This window comes from Ambystoma mexicanum, chromosome 2p, assembly GCF_040938575.1.
Source record: "Ambystoma mexicanum isolate Mex_15411 chromosome 2p, UKY_AmexF1_1, whole genome shotgun sequence".
NCBI lineage: Eukaryota > Metazoa > Chordata > Amphibia > Caudata > Ambystomatidae > Ambystoma > Ambystoma mexicanum.
The window spans coordinates 1,337,748,739-1,337,766,309 of NC_090923.1; the positions used below are offsets into that span (position 1 = coordinate 1,337,748,739).

Sequence of the window (17,571 nt, forward strand, 5' to 3'; positions counted from 1 at the left end):
TGTACAAGCATTGTATCAGAGGGACAGAATTCCCCAGTAGCAATTTCTAAATTCCCCATGCAGTGCACAGCTAGCGCAATGTTAATCACATTTTGCGATTCACGAAGAGGCATGGGTTGTGGAGGGTGGATATGTTTGATATGCTTGACACTCTGCAAACTTTACTGATATGTTCTTTTTGCTGTCTTTTTACCTTTTAGGGAAATCACTTTTTTCAGTACCGATCGCGAAGGCCCGGGTCAGCAGTACAACCAAACAAGGAGAGGGAGGGTTACCGCAGCAGCCAACAGGAGAAGCACCCACGTCATAGCCAGTTCCGGATGGATGGAACTGGTGAGATGGACGGTTACCGACACCCTGCCAAACAGACGGGCCCACTGGCTGGGGAGCACAAATACTGGCCAGGCAAAGACTTGAGTGTGCCCAGGACAGGCTCCCCTCACCAACGACATAGCATGGGTGCCACTCCCAGCCACTCATCCCCATTTTCTGACCACCAGGCTGGACCGGACAGTGTAAATACTCCTTTTGGTATCCCATACTCAAAACTGTCGGAATCGAAACATCTCAAGTCCAGAATGGCTGGCCAGGGGGACTTCAGAAGAAGAGGCCACAAAGACCACTTGTAATCAAGGAGGCATCTCCTTTCCAAATTGGGCGGCCCCTTGGACTTCTTAAAGAGGAACCCAATGGACCTATAAGGACCACAGCTGGTCAACAGCCTGGAGGAGCTTCTAGACTATGCCAGGGTCTGGCATGATGGGTTTTCTATGGCATGGTCCCCACCTCTGGTGGACCGCTCTGTAGCTACTGAGTAACAGACTCCTCAGAGGTGTACAGATGTTCTGATTAAGTATTCTGGACAGTGCTGCTTTGAATATATTGTATGATATGGAAACTGCACATAATGTTATTATTAACTTCTATTTTCAGAGGGACTTCAGGGGGGAAATGTTTACATTACCTGATCGGTGCACCAGTACCAGGCGGCCAAGATGGTGAGACCAAACGTCATTCCAGGCCAGGGAAGGTCTCCATTCACGGGGTCCCGGAATAGGTGCATGGCATCGTGCCTGGGCAAGTGGCACGTGGTGTTGGCCACAATCTTCTGCGGGATGGCAGCTGCATAAGCCGCTTCCAGTTCGTGATAGCCACCGATTTTGTTGAAAGCTAAAAAGGTAGTGAAAAACATAGATTAAAAAGAAAAGTAGAAAAATGGGTTAAAAAAAATTTTCTGTCGCTCGGGGCGGTGGTGGAACTATTCCAACAGGAAGCACAGCTTGGAATTTCCTTCCCAGTGCCCTAAAAACATGAATTTTGAATGTCTTTTCTCTGCATGTGCCTTTTTGCCTCTTGAATGCTAATTTAGAGTAAGATTCTGTTTTGCACATTTAGACATTTTACTGCACGTCCCTGTGGGGGAAATGCAACTGTATATAAACTATTCCCATAAGGGGCCCGACCTGTTTTGCACTGTTACCACTGACAGCCAGACTTCTCTCCTTAAGCAATTATCGCCCCAACCCAAATGTTTACAAGACTTGACAGCACCCCTCCCCCATCTCTGTAGCCAAGTTCTTGTGTCTGGGATCCGGATTCCAAAACCACGTGTAGCCTGCTTGTCCTTCAAAAAAAAAAAAAAAAAGAGCACACCCACTTTTTTGCATATGGGCCTATTTAAATTTCATTGGTTACTTATGGTTTGAAGGTAGCTTCAGAACCCCTCACAAGAGATGGATGAAGCCAACGTTTTGCCCTGGCCCTCTGTGTGTGCGGGTTTTCAAGCGGCAGGAGGACTGTGTTTTAGTTCGGCCGCTCGACCCACATGGCTCCCTCCCACTGTAGGGGGCCTATGGGGATCTCTGGAGGTGTACTGCTAGGGCTTTGCACCCTGGGCCAAATGCGGTCATAGGAATTTGGTTGGGCTTGTTGAAAATGTGTGATACGGGGCCACTCTGAACCTTTTTGCTTCCCAGTCCACCTCTGGTTGAACTTAAACACTGGCATATCGGTGGCCACAAAGAAGCTCCGTCAGAAAACCGGTGTACTAGAGAGCATTACTAAATGGGTCTCGGAAGCTCCCCTTTAAAAATAAAGGGGCGTGGCTAGAAGTGAAAGGGACCAGTGTTGGCTGCCAACCCCGCCATAAGTACAAGAGGATGGAAACAGCAATAGGGATCTGTGGCCTTGCCCCCCCCCCCCCTTGCAGCATCGCTGGGCAAATCATGATGTACTTTTCTCCATTGTATGGTTTAAAAAGCTCCTCGAAAAATGTCTAAGTGTGGATGCCAACAGCTTTGATATTTCATGACTTCAAAAAAGAATGTGTGGCACCTGACCCTGGGATTAGCCGGCAGATCTGCAACCTCTTAATGAAAGGCTTCTCACCAGTGCCGGCCTTAGTGGCGGCAGCGGCCTGGGCAGAAATGTAATAATTTGGGGCCCCTGGTCAATTGAGGGGGGGGGGTTTGGAGCCACCAAAAGTTTCTTTTCGGTGGTGGGAGAAGGCCACGGGCGTATTTAACAACAATTGGGTGCTCCGCCACCCTATTAAGATGATTATCGCCCCACTGCCGCGCCGGAGCAGTGAGTTAATCACTGGAATAAGGCACTGATGCAAGCATCAGTGCCCTATTCTAATGAAAACTGCCCGCTCCCGCGTCGCAGCGCGCAGGTAATTATCTCAATAGGTTGCCAGCAACCTATTGTTGTTAAGTGCTCCCGCAAGCGCATTTTATTTCAAAAGGAGACTTCTCGCACCACGCCAGCTCGGGGTAGCACTTGAAAGGCTCCCCTGAGATGGCACCCCTGGGGGCTAAAGGCACCCCGGGCAGTCGCCCAGCCCACCTTGCGCTAAGGCCAACCCTGCTTCTCACCTCAAACCCAACTCATTAGAGCCATTTCCTAGCATTCCACCTCACTGGGGTTACTTTTATGGACATTTAACCTCAAGTCATCTCATCCGATTATGGGAGGCCGGGGAGTCTTTTCTTTTTTTAACTATCTCCCTCCCTTCTTTATTGAAAACTGGAGTATTGCCTCTGCACTCCTACTTTTGCTGCTGCCCTCTGCCTCCCTTTTCTTTACTGTTATTTAATATTCACCTTTGTTCTCCTTCATGTTTCCCTTTTTTTAATGCCCAATTCCCCCGTTATACCACGTCTAACTAAAAAATTACTTGTTTTAAAAACATTTTAAAATGCTACTTTTTACTTTTGTTTTCAGTTCTGTTACTTTGTACATTGAAATCAATGTGTGCACTTTCCATGCAATGAGTTAGGATTTCAATGGATTGGGCTTCCATGAAATATACGAGGTGAAATTGGGGGATGCGCACGCGGCTTGTTGGATTCCCAGAGTCAACTGTGGATAAGCTTACAGCCCTTGGAGTCGTCCGCCTGGCATGTGGCTTTAAAATCCCTGGGCCTAGTCTCTGTGCATGGTGCTTGTATCATCCAATCAGGGGCAGCATTTAGCTCAATTCCAGACCTCAGAATTCTGCATGGCTTGGGGAAGTCTCGGGCAGTAACGTGGGCAGCACAGACCTATACACACATGCAGCCGCTGGACCAAACCTCCTCCCCATAAGGGGAAAAGAACATGAGTAATCGCAACGCCCACTGCCTTGGCTACCGGGCAAACCCTTCTGACATAGTGCCTAGCCGCCAGGTGTTCTGCATCACGATACGTCTTGAGTTTCGCTGCAGGGGATCATTGTGCCTTTCCACTTCACATAGTCTATTTAAACCTCTGTGGCTAAAATACAACCGTCTGAGAGGTGACTTCTGGAGGCAGGTGTCCTCATTCTAAAATTGTATATTTTCACCGAGCAATTTTATTTTCTCCTCTGCAATCTGGTCCAGGGATGGATCTGAACCCACCTGTTTTTTGTTCATTTCTTTTGTGGCCGAGTAGGGTTAGGGACTCGTAAAGGCTGTGTGCCCCACCCCAGGAAGCTGTACCACTGCCCAGGTCTCTGGAGTAATGCGGTGCACCAGAGAATCTTGTTGAAATAAACGGAGGCACCTACTGAGAAGAGTCATGGAAGGATTGTCCAGTAATTGGCGCACGCAACTTCAAATACAAGTTAAGGGCCCAAATCTCCTCCCACGGCGCACACCTGGCAAATCAATCCATCCAGGGATAGCTCGCAGTCATCAGAGGCAGACAATCAAATGTTTCCATTGTATTTTAATTTGGACAATTTTAAAGAAATTGTGGCCACTGGCTGCCTATCTGGTGTTCTACAATTTGCTTTTCTATCAGTTCTGGTTTCCGCCCAAAGCTGATTTAAGTCCAGTTCCAGCATTTGTAAAGTGTTCAGTTTTACCAGCGCGGGGATCTGCAACCTTTAGTTCATCAGATGTTTTGGACTACAACTCCCATCAGTCCTAGACAGGATCGTGCATGGTGAGTGATTAAGACAGCTATAGCCCAAGATGCCTGGTGATCCCCTGCTTACAGACCCTTGTACTAACCCCTCTTCTGACCTGTGCATTGCTGTTCAACTGACGTTTTCCCATAGAACAGCAGGCAGCCCTACTTCCCTTTTCTTCTTGCACAGTATAACGTTGGGTGCGAGTTCATCGATCAACTGAACAGAAAAATCGGACTTTTAAAAAATCTGAAAATAATTCCATTGAAATTCATTGCATCTAAAGTGTCCTAATGTATATTCATTTGGCGTAGCCTGTAGGTGCATCGTCGAGGCCAATCCAATTGGTGTAGTCGTTTTTGTTATGAAAAGAACATCTTGAATAGGTCTGCATGCAGTTGTCGCTGATTTTCTCTTTCTTCTGCCCCATCCCAAGTCCTGCAGTGCTTCTGCTCGCTGTCGTATTGCAATACCACTCGCCCAGCAGCCCTGGACCAACGGTATCTCTGTGGTTTTACCATGCCAAATCCCCCCCCCCCCTCTAGACAAACCTCACCTTCATGTCTCCCGACCTTACACTACTCGTGCAATCGATTCACACAAATGGCGGGAAAATCACACAAAAACACAACACAGTAACAAAGCAATTCTGCCACTCTCTTTTCTAGTCCCATCACCGGCCCTCTCCCAGAGATGCACACAGCAGTGACTTAGCCACTGGTGTGTTTGTCTCTTGGAGAGGGCCCTTGCAGTGCCGATTAAAGGGATCAGCCTGGGGCTCTCCACTCTGAATGAAACACACACACACACACACTCCAGATCCCCTCAGCCACTGCCCAAGAGCATCAACATCTGCCCCCCTCCCCGATCTTACTCGCCATCCACCAGAATGGCAGCAGTGTGCTATAAAAGACTCCTTTACTTCAGTGGCATAACTCTTAAAGTGGTATGAATGGCACGTAACCATTATTAACCGGTAAATAGTGTTCTAATTGTATCGACCTACCTCCTAATTATGAAATGCTGAGTTGAACCCCGTGACCGTCTGGGGGTTGTGCACATTGTAACTTTAAACACACTTTTCCCACTCCATACATTGCTACCTCATAAGACTGAAAATGTGCTGCAGTCCAAAGGGAGGAGAGAGGGGTCGGGAGGTTAAGTCCACCCAGGGAGATACCTCCTTCGCAGGCTGTTCCCCTCTGGTGGAGGTTCACTGTGTATTGAATTGCTACTGAAAGACTTTCAACAAATTCCTTCTGCTGAACAAAGTTGGTGTCCACCTGCTGTAGGAAAAAATAAATCCTGCTTCTTTCTGCATCAAGGACCCTGCAATCGATAAACAAATGTGACCTTGAATGGGGACAGCCAATGTTTGGTGTTATAGAAGGCCCCTCACCCCCCCTCTAAAGCACTTGAGACTATTTGTAAAACTGTTCAGCCTTGATCAGTTATGAAATGCAAAGGCAAAATGTGTTGGTGTGAGTGCTTTGAAGCGCCATGGCCCGCGTGCCCCTTCACATTAAATGTGATGGGCAGGGACAACAAGAAGCAAGGTGGCATGCCATACCACAGAACATTTCAAACCAAAAACAAATCGCAATACCTAGGGGCGTTGATGTCTGTTGAGACTGGTAGTTCTGCATTTAAAAAAGGAATTCTAATTGGTGCACTCCACGGCCCATCTCCACTGGTCTAGACTGGCTAATGTGGGCGTGGCCTGGGCCTTCTAAGCTTGGAGGGCCCTCATCCTGATACAATTCTTATAACAGAGGGTTTTATTGCTTAGCTTTACTTACTGTTCTAACAACTTTTTACTTTCCAAGTTTTTAAATTATGTTCCTATTTTCGGAATGAAATCGTGCTGTAACTGGCGCCTGTTATATTTTCTTGTGTATTAAGGATATTTTTGTTTTTAAAAAGCGCCGATTGTTATAATGATGTATGTATGTATTTAGTGTAAGTAGAACTTATCGGACAGACATTGTACAATCTTGTAACGTTTGGGCCTTTTGTGGGTTCAACATATGGGGCGGTGAAATTACTGGAAAAGTCGCCGCTTTTCTTCATCGCTGGCCATTAAAGGCGCGCTGGCCAACAGCATGGTTCCAACTTTAAGGCTGTTTCCAAGGAGTGCTAGCATGCAGGCCAAGGGCGTGACTGGCCAGATTGTTTTTTAAAACTGTGCAGATGCTTTTCTAGTGTAAATATCTTGTGTTGGGTCGTATTTTTTAATTTTTTTTAACAGATGCTGCATTATATATCGGGTGTTATTGGAGCGGTCTTGCCCGCTCCGTTACAAAACCATGAGCTTGGTGAGGAGCGTGTATGTGTAGTTCCTTTCTCGTTGGGTTTGTCATTGGAATCCGAAAGCACACCTAAATAAAACGATTTCATTTACCCTGAGAAAGGTTAGATCGTGGAGCTTTTGGTTGTCCAGTTGCACCTATGGTGGCTTCCGTGCTGTAACTGGTGATAAAGGCCTGCATTATTCCTCATGCAGTTAACTGTCAATTTAGGGCTGAAACAGACTGGCTTTTGTAAGATCCTGGGAAGGGTAGAAGGGCTGGGCCAGAGCCACTCACATATCAGGTTACCCGCATTTCATCACCACCAAACTCTCTGGAAATCTCCCCTTCTCAAGAAGACAGGCTGTTCTCTGTTTCGGGTTCCTTACCTCATTAGTGCTTAGTCAGCACTGATAGCCAATGACCCATATACAAAGTAGGCGCTCGAAATGTCCACTGTCAATAATGCCACATTTCATTTTTCATCCCTAGCGTTCTAGCTTATACCATGCCACAAAAATAGTTTCACTCAATGAACTGGCTGCACTTTGCATTTGTAAAGTGCACAACTCTATATAGCAGGGGGGGGGGGCTACTCCATCTGAACAGAGTGTAGTCTGTGCCCTGTCCTTGATATAGCACTTAATACTTGAGGGTAGCTTGCTACTAAGCACGGCCACTCTTTGCGGCGAGAAGGAACTGCAGTTTAGAGAGAGGAAGTGATGTCTGCAGGATCTCAATGCTGGGCCAACTGGAGACATTGAGATTAGAACTTGGGTCCCCAGGGTGCTGCTCCTGGCAACTCCGCTGGTAAGCCACATCGCCCGTACCGCTGAAAAGCAGGAAGTTCTGTTATGTTACAAACTAGTGCAGAGGTCGCCAGGAGGCATCATGTCACTGATGAAAGGATAAAAACACCAAAGGCAAGTGTGAGTCACAGAAGGGTTCTAGAACAGTAATGTTTTGATTTGATGACGTAACACAAGATGATCCTTAGTAGAGCGGATAGAAAATGGAAGAGTATTCCAAAGGATGGAAGCTGTGACAGAAAAGGCACGACCCCCACTCTAGTGCAATGGAACAGAGGCACCTGAATGCACAGGGCCTTCGCTGAATGGAGAGATCTAGCGGGAATATAAGGTCAAAATATATCTCGAAGAAATTCCCTGCTGTGCCCATAAAAGGCATGGAGGACAATGCAGAGGGTTGTAGATGTAATTCTGCCAGCCACAGGGAGCCAGTGTAGGACCCGTAGAATGGGAGAAAAATGTGCATGATATGAAGCACCGGAGGCCACTCTAGTGGCAGAATCCTGAAGAACTTGGAGCCGGTGTAGCAAGCATGCCAGTTGTGCGGTAGGACCAAATACTGCAGATGCAACACCAGGCGCACCGAGTTGGGAGGGCAGGAAGGGAAGGACCTTGCAAAGGACTTGGAGTTTAAAATGACCATTCTGAGAGACTGAGCTAATTTGAGCCTCCCTAGACAGAGAGGCAGTGATCTTGACTCCCAGGTGTTTCACAATGGTTACACTGGAGGGAAACGAACCAAATGAGGGGGGCCAAACATCTGTGGTCCAAAGAGCAGAAACGGTAGAAGACCCAACCACCAATACCTTGGTTTTTTCAACGTTAAGCTTGAGCCAGTTAAGGCACATCCAGCTGCCCACTGACTCAATGCAAACGCTGAGCCTGGTAGCAGCTTCTGATTGTTTGAGGTCAAGACGGACCACAATTTGTGTGTCATCCGCGTATGTATACACCGAAAACCGTGAGAGTTAATCAAGAGGCTGCAAATAAACGTTAAATAGACTGGGTGAAAGAGCCGAACCTTGGGGGGGCACCAGAGGTGACTGAGACCTGTGTCGGTTCACCCAAGCATTTGTGTCATTGTTGTCCATCTTGCCTCTTCTAGCCATTCAGGAAATGTGCCTGCTATCCACACCGAATATCATTCCATTTCCTATCTCAGCCCATGATTATTGCTTTCTAGCGAATCGAAGAAACGTGTGACGCTGCGGAGACCAAACGAAAGAGAAAGGTGGAAAGGTTCACCAGCAGCCGTCTTCAAACAGCAACTGGTTACTTTCCCCAAAAATACATATTTATTCTAGATGTTCTATAAAAGCATATTTCTTTGGTAATAAAAATAATACTGCTGCTGAGCCGAAGTCAAAGACATCACATAAAAGTGTGATAAGAATACTAGACTTCCCACGTGGTTACCATGAGACGGGTAATGTCCTGGATAGGTCAGCTGTTGTGTGTTTGCTTTTGATTGACGTGTTAGAAACGGCAGATACCTGAAGACTTTCGCCAACCTGTACAGTTTTCAATGAACGCTTGTCTCTGCTGCTTTGCTGCAATCGAAAATGTGAACGGCTCAAGGAGGAGTAAGCTCACACCTAATGTATCTACAGCAATATTGAATTAAGCCTGCTGCTTGATCAGTCTGTTTCATTCATAACAAATTATTTGTGAGCAGAGCAGCCTAAGTGGATGAATTATGGTCACGTGACAGGGCAGGACGTTCTGTGTTGGGGTCCTTGTGCACGTTTATGCGAGGCAGATATCCACACGAAACACATTTGAATACAGTAAATCTAAATGGAAGTTAGATCCATAGCCTGTGTTTATGATGAAAAGCTGGTGTGGTGGGGAGTGGACTTGTAGGCCTCTCATGTAAGATCAACCTTTCTGTGTGAACCCACAACGTATCATGAACACAGTGCACAGAGTACGGGATTGTGGCAATGTGAGGCCAGCATTGCCCAGGTAGGCACCAGGCCCGGGGGCTCTGTGAAAGGTTGTTTGCACATCTGTATGCTATTCGCTCATTGGGTGCTGTGCAGTGGCGCAGCTGTCTGCCCCACATCTCAGAGCTATCACTTTTCAATATTATTTATTTAGTAGAGTTGAAAACCTGTATTTCTGAACTGAAAGGTGCAAGGCAAAACGGAACAAATAAAAGACTTGAAATTTGTACAGCTCAAAATTGTCTAGTTTCGAATTATTTTCAAGTCACGCCGGGATATCGCTGCTTTGTTTCCTTGTAGCGCCCTAACCCGCTGCTGCCGATCTGCGCATGTGTTTCTCAGTGACTGCGTCATTCACTGTGGGGATGAAGGAGGATGGTCTGGGAACAGAGGGTATCACACACTTTTCTCTCCTCCCCCAGACCCACAGCGCTTGCACACACGTACCCCCACAACCCATCCTCACCTTGAACAGTTAATATAATGGCTCCCACCATCATGATCACCGTCTGCAGGGCGTCCGTGTAAATAACAGCTGCAAGGCCACCTGTGCAAGGAAACAGAAGAAGGTAACTTGGCATAAAGACCACCGCATTTTCCGATAAAAGTTAAGTACGGGGCCATTTTGGTGGCGAGCGCCACCCATAAACCGAAACATTTGTATTACAGTACAGTATATGACATTTCATATGAGGATAGCCACAAAGCTTGTAGGTGTTGATTGGTTCTTTGTCAACCCATTGACTGCCCATGGCCATGCTAATCCCTATGGCCATTCCCACCCAGTTCCTGCCCCTCTCTGCCCGAAACACCTCCTCATGGGAGCTCTTTGAGCTCACTTTATTCAAGCCTTACCATCAAACTTTGCACTCAAGTGCCTGCCAGTGTTTTCTCAAAGTAGTCTTCTGAGAGTTAATGTCTTAATTGGAGTTGTAAGCATTACTGGTGTAATACAAATGTCTTAACCAGGTCTGCCTTGGCACTCGACTTATAAGCTGTATACCGCCCTTCACTTAAGTCCTGTTAAGTAAAAGCATTGGCAAAGCCAACAGTTTTGGCTTGTGCATTAGTAGTACGCATTTTCCAGGCATTGCTATTAGAGGCCCAGGTACTCGCACCATTTGGCTCCTGCTACCATCAATTGCCAATTAATACCACTTTGGCAGTGCCTCGAAATGTCTACATAAAAGCCGAACTGTTAGCATTGCCAATGCTTGTTTTGTTGATGTCTTTAATCCTTTATTCAGCCATTAATATAACCTAATGAGTCTAAATATTACACAGACGTAGTAGTCCCCTGGTATAATGGCTGCTAGAAAATTTGACCTGTACGACTCCTGCACATTGTGGAGGTTTTCAGATCAAAATGTACGTTGTGCTGACACAGCATCCTGTGTTCGGCATTCACGGATGGCAAAGAGAGGTGTTTTTCAGGCACATTTCGTAAGCTCACTCATATTTTTGGCGTTTTGCTCATAAAATCTTCTGGACCTGTTCTGCAGGCAGTTGACTGAGCAAAAGCAGACCATGCGTTGATCATCACTAAGGCCCTACCTAGATGGCCACTAGTTGGGTTTTCAAACAAACGACTTAAAGCATCACACCTAAAAGGCTTAGGCCTTTTGACCTACAATAATTTAACATAAAATACCTTCTGCGACAACTTAAAAGACCAGAGACGACTCCTTGTCTTACTGAACTGCATATTTTCGTTTTTTTATGTGCCTCGTTATAGTGTCTCATGAACTATTGCTTTCATGGTGTTTATTGCTATGTTGCAATCATTTATCTGGTGCTTGTGAATCTATTGAGTCTCATGCTATGCATAGTCCAATATCTAGTGTCAGGTCCGTAGTATTTGGAGTTGTTTTCTTTAGACCTCAAGGTAGGTGTTGAAAGGGGTGTTCTGTTACACTATGCGTACTCTACAGGTGCAGAAACCGATACTGCCATGCAGTGGCCATGTCTTCAGATTGCTTTTTTCCCCGCCATTGGTACCATCGCAGGAGTGGAGCAGAAAGCGAAAATATCACTACACAGCCACTGGAGCAGAAATTGGCATCATGTTATTATGGACATTAATTGGAAAAATGTTTGTGCTGCCCCAAAGTGTGCAGCAGGGATCTGTAACATTTTGGCTCTTCAGAGGTTTTGGATTATAATTATAATTGTTCTTTAATAGCGCGCTTTATACTAACGAATGGTTTCTAAGCGCGGGATCGGGATTCAAACCTGTGTTGCGCCGCGTTGTCTTGCTTCCAAGACAAACATGTTGCCCCTGAGCTATCCTTCCTCCCCAACACTATAACTCCCACGGCCTCGCACCATTGCCTATGCTCGCTAGGGCTGATGGGAGCCATAGTTCAAAACATCTGGAGAGCCAAAGGTTACACACCCCTGGTCTACAGGGTTGGTGCGGCCCCCTCACTGTTCCCGACGAAGGAGTAACGTATAAAGGAGAATGACTGACATTCTGCATTTACATTTTCAGTCTCTAAACCCCGCTATCTGCTTCTGTTCTGCATGGAATGCAATGGATGCTGCCTTTGACTGGACACCCTGAGGGTGTGTAACTCGTGTCTGCCTACACTAGTTTCTGCAACCTTTGGCTGTCCAGATGTTTTGTACTGTAACTCCATTGATCCCTAACCATCTACTATGCTGGCTAGGGCTGATGGGAGTTGTAGTCTGAAACATCTGGAGAGCCAAATGTTGCAGACCCCTGATAGAGACTATGTCCACACCTTGTAAAAGGTTTATGGCAAAAACATGTATAAGCTGCAGCGTACAGAGCTGGGCAGCAAATGCGATGGAGGCTGACAATTTGACACGTGCATGGAAGTATATGACGTTGGTTTATTTTTATTTTTATAACGCGTTATATCGCCAAAATGCCTCAGACCGCACATAACAATCGCAACAATATTGACAGACTGAAACCCCGATGGTGTAAAACACAGTAAAATGAACAGAAGATTAATCTGGGTTTAGATTGAACAGAGGGGTCTTAATTCCCCTTTTAAATTCAAGGATGGAGTTGGCCAGCCATAGCTGTGTAGCAAGCTTGTTCCATACAAGTGGAGCCTGAACAGCGAAGATGATGCCGCCAAAACTGTCAAGCTTAAATTTGGGCTGTGTTGAGTTGAGTCAGCAGGGGAATGAGCCGTGAATGGACCACGAAGAGACGGTCCTCTCTGATTCCAAAACCAGAGCCTCAAAAAAGGCAGCTATAAAGCTGGAGGAAAGACCGCAAGCTCAGTGCCAAAATATACAAAAGTAGTGCCCACAAAGTGCAACTGCCTCAATTAAAGGGTTTCAAATAGGGATGTGCGCGTGTTCCAAAAATAGCTCTGTTTGCTCTGGGATACCCACAGGAATGGACACTAGACCCTGAAAATGTGGCAGCAGAGAAATGTCCACACACAGTCAAAGTTCTGTTTGCCAAGCAAGGCTCCAAACATGGCGCCGAAAAAGTTAGGAGTCAAAAGACCAGCCACATTACAGGATCCAGAAAATGCAGTGACAAAAAAGCACAGCGAGAGGAGACCACCAGGGGGTGCGGAGCATGACGGACCTCTGTGGCTCGCGCTCCGCCACCACCGCTGGGCCTAGTATGCTGTAACAATCCCCGGCTGGGATTTCAGAGCTGAGCCGAGGGAGATTGGTCCCTGGGCGGACCACCCAGTGCGCCACGCCGGTTCGGAGACCCCCTCCCACAAATCACCCACATCCACACGTCCAGGAGAGCGGCACGGGAGGAGGATAGCGGCGGTGCCGCACCCAGCTGAGTATACCACGCGCCTCGGACCTGGGAGACTATTCGCACCCCGGTGTCGTAAGCCCCCGGGAGGAGGCCGGAGAAGACTGGAGGTGTCAGGGCCACCCACCGCGCACACAGAAGAAACGGGAAGGCCAGACGCCGAGTGAAGCACCCATTCCGACGGCGGCCCTGAACGAGGAGCTCCGCATCGTGGAAGCAGCTGGATCACTGCGCCATGTCGCACGAGGAGAGAGGCAGAGGCTGGCTTGTGCGCCGCAGCGAAGAGCAGAGTATTGGACCAGCGGAGGTGAAGGAGGCACCCTCTGGCACACCAGATGCCCGCCGACCCCCAGTCAGAACGAGAGAGCCAGCTCAGCGTCCCACGTGAGGAGTGCCTGAGCCCAGGCCGGAGTTACGCGCCAGGCACACAGCGGATCAGGGGACCCCAGCGGGAGAGAGGTGAGGAGGCAGAGGAGGGGGAACCAGATTGACGGGGGCGCAGGGGTGAAGAACCCCCCCAGTCCCATCTCCCCAGCGGCATAAAGTGGACCCCCACCTGTTGGGAGAATGGGGCCTGGACGGCCTCTCCCACACATGCCACAGAAAAGAGGGTAGGGGAAAAGGCCCCCGGCACGCGACACCGGTACCCGCACAACGCCGCAGAGCAGCTGGAGAGCCCCATACCAGAGCGGAGCACCCCTAGGGCTAAGAAGCAATTCAATCACAGAGAGGGCCAAAGAACCTCACCACGAGGGCCCCGTTGGGGATACCATCTTAAGGAGAAACCAGGGAGAGCCACCCTGGAGCAAGCCTCGCCTAAAAGCACAATCCTCTAGCTCTGGTGATTCAGCTGGGCACCCTCAGCCTGGAACGAAAACCCTGGAGCCACCATGCCAGCAGAGGACGCTCCCCCCCTCTGTGGCACTCACTAGAGAAGACCATAAAGATATCCTCCAAGAGATCAAGACAATCCGTACGGATATTCAGGCCTCCGTGTTGGACCTCAGGGGAGAGTGGACACCGTAGAAGAAAAAATGGAGGGGATGGAAAACAATCACCTCCAGACGGATCTGCTAGACATGAAATATGAGGCGAGGCTAACGGATTTGGAAATGAGGGAGGAGGACATGGTCCTGAAGATGGACGACCTCGAAAACAGGGAACGCCGAAACAATCTCTGCATCATAGGGGTGACCCAGCAAAAAGGAGAGACCGCAGTGGATGTGGGGCGGAAGGTTCAGGGCCTGATAAACCAGCTCTTTGCGTTTGAAGGGGCTAAGGAAGTCCAGCTAGAAAGAGAGCATCGAGGCGTTGCCGGCGGAGGGGGAGGCCCTAGATCGATTGTGGTGCGCTTTCTCCGCTACAGAGAAAACATTGAGGTTTTGGAAAAAGCTAAAAGACTACGAAGCTTCCTCTTCGAAGGGGACACAATTAAGATCTTTCAGGATTTGTCCACGCTCACCCGCAGACGAGAATGTCGCCCGCTCACGCAGTGGCTAACAAGTCAAGACATAAGATATAGATGGTCGTTCCCATTTGCACTTTCCTTCGAGAGGACCAGGGTGGACTATAGAGTGACCACAAGTGTTGCAGGTTCTAAAGGGAGACATCCGGACAGAAAGTAATGAAGAAGACACACAAGCATCGCCGGAAAACAGAAGGGAACCGGAGGGTCCCTGGTCCACGAAGAGGAAAGCAAATGGCAGAAGAAAATTCAGAAAACCAAACACCCCGAAGAGGAAAGAAGGAAACGGATAAGATCATGGAAACACTCCAATGGAGGTTGCAAAGGTAAAAGTTTTACATCCCTGGCCAGGGACACAGAGTTAATCAGGAGAACTGTGGTGGAGGGGCATAATTCCACCCTGATGGCTTGCCCCTGGGCAGGCGTCCTGAACATGGGAGGGAAGGGGTAGGGGTTAAGAAGGGGATTGGAGTCATACATTTACAGATTCAGCACAGATCCAACCATAAATGGGACCAGAGCAGCTCCCATAAAACCGGATGAGAGAGGATAACAAGGCAACGTCCCAATGTTAGACAATGAGAGGAGGGGCCGGGTCGAGACGCTCAGGTTGGGCTCGCTTAATGTGAAGGTGCTTAATTCGCCAGTGAAGCGCTCCCTGCTGGGGAGGGAAATGAAGAACGCAAGAGTGGACGTCCTCTTTGTGCAAGAAACTAGAACGATAAAAGGACAGGAGAGGGCCATCCCGGGAGCACATGTGGGTCAGACTTTCTGGGCATCTGGCCACAGAAACCAAAAGCTCACAGAAGTGTCACGATGGGAAAGGGAGGATGGGAGAGCCATGGTGGTGTCGGGTAACCTGTATAACTCAAGAGTCTCCTTGGCAGCAATATACTGTCCCAATGTAGGTCAGATGGAATTCCTTCGAGAAGCCCTGGGAGAGGTGATGACTAAGGCCAAGGGACTCCTACTCATGGGGGGATTTCAATATATGGGCAGATCGGGAGCAGGACCATAGCAGGAAAACCATCCCTCTAAACAGTAGAGGGAGACGACCACAGGGGAGCTTCCAGGATCTGATGTGGGAGCATGGGCTGGTAGACATGTGGAGGGAACTACATCCAATCAGAAAAGGATACACTTTCTTCTCTGCGGCCCATGGCACTAGAACCAGAATTGACTACCTATTCACGGGGCATCAGCATACGATTAGGATAGAGGCCTGTGTGATAAGACCAGTCAGCTGGACTGATCACGACATGGTCTGGTCAGACATCAGCATTTCAGGCCTGAAGCCCAGGGAATTTTTATGGAAATGCAATGACTTCCTCCTTAGGGACGCTGTGTTCAAGGAGGAGATGACAACAGCAATTAGAGAATTCTTCAAATGCAATGATACGGGCGAAGTTTGCCGTGAGATGGTATGGTGAAGGCTACTTGGAGGGGCAGGCTGATCAGAGAAGGGGCTTCCAAGAAAAGGCTCAGGACCCTCCTGGCACATAAATTGAGGTCGGAAATACAGTCAGAGAGAAAGGGGGAGGACGAGAAGGAGAGGGACCTGGATAATGCAAGAGGGAAGAGACAGGAACGGAGGGAATTGGAGATGGGCAAAGTAGTAGCCGGCCTACAACATCTCCGCCAAAGATACTACGAGAAAGGCGACCAGGCCGACGCCATGCTAGCAGCCAAACTTCAGGGCCAGAGAGCGGATAGATGGGTGACTAGGATAACAAGCGGAGAGGGGGCGGGGGGAATCAGACCCAGAGGGTATAGTGGAAAAATGTGCAGGTTTCTATGAGAACTTGTACGCAAGGTCAGGGAACATAGACCAGGAAGCGCTGGGCGCATACCTCAATGGGGTCTCCTTCCCCGCCCTCGGATCCACAGTGGTGACCACCTTAGACGCCCCGATAACGGAGGAGGAAGTACTCAGGGCAATTTCGGGTTTGAAGCTGGGTAGGGCCCTGGGTGAAGATGGGTTCACTGCAGGCTTTTACAAGGCCTTCTCGGACCATCTGGCGGAATTTCTGGCAGGCCTCTTTTCCAACATAATGACAACAGGGAAAGCCCCTCCATCTTTTGGTAAAGCCCTAATCACAGTGATCCCGAAGGAGGGGAAGGACCCGGCAGACTGCCGGTCATATAGACCAATCTCACTCTTCAATGTGGATGCTAAACTATTCACTAGAATCATTACCACAAGGCTCGAAGACCATCAGACACCCTTAGGAAGGCCCTACACCTCATGAGAGAGGCAGCGCCAAGGGGGAACAATCCAGTTCTGGTGTCCATCGATGCCGAAAAGACATTTGACCGGGTGGATTGGGGATTCCTACATAGCGTGCTCCAAAATCTAGGTCTGGGGGAGGGAATCTGCCAGGCGATTAAGGCCCTATATGTGACCCCATCAGCTAGAGTCACGGTAAATGGGCACCTTCAACCTCCAAAGGGGGACCAGGCAGGGCTGCCCCATCTCCCTGCTTCTGTTCGCCATGATTATGGAAATACTCGCAGAATACATTAGAGGGTCCGCTAGGGTACAGGGCATAGATGTAGGTGACTGCACCTTCAAGCTGGGACTCTACGCTGACGATATCTTGCTACATTTGAGAGACCCCCGCCAGGTCAGTCCCAGCTGCCCTACAGGTGATTGAACGGTTTGGTAATTTCTCAGGCTTCAAGATAAACATAGGTAAATCAATGATCTTCCCCTTTGCACCAGACATGGATAGGAACCTGGAGGAACTGTCCCCTCTGGGCCTACAAGTCTGTACCGAAGGGATAAAATACCTGGGAATTAACATTGTTAGACCCAACGAAGATCTAAATCAGGCTAACTATCCCCCACTGTTCGACAAAATATTTAAAGACACGGAGAGATGGGGGAAAGGACAAATATCCTGGATGGGACGAATAAATGCCATAAAA

General features: G+C 48.5%; 2 protein-coding genes across 4 annotated transcripts in view; one reads left to right on the forward strand and one right to left on the reverse strand.

Annotated features, from left to right (window-relative positions):
- FAM83G (family with sequence similarity 83 member G) overlaps positions 1-9,657 on the forward strand; it is a 185,946-nt gene extending 176,289 nt beyond the window's left edge. Inside the window, exon 5 of the mRNA XM_069645681.1 lies at positions 201-9,657. Coding sequence (XP_069501782.1) covers positions 201-629 — 429 coding nt within the window. The 3' untranslated portion in view covers positions 630-9,657. The remainder of the gene's footprint in view (positions 1-200) is intronic.
- SLC5A10 (solute carrier family 5 member 10) overlaps positions 1-17,571 on the reverse strand; it is a 1,126,075-nt gene that overhangs the window by 650,312 nt on the left and 458,192 nt on the right. For all 3 annotated transcript variants that reach the window (XM_069645685.1, XM_069645684.1, XM_069645682.1), the window contains 2 exons: positions 9,885-9,965; positions 965-1,170 (listed from right to left, as the gene is read on the reverse strand). In XM_069645685.1, the coding sequence (XP_069501786.1) occupies positions 965-1,170; positions 9,885-9,965 (287 nt within the window). The remainder of the gene's footprint in view (positions 1-964; positions 1,171-9,884; positions 9,966-17,571) is intronic.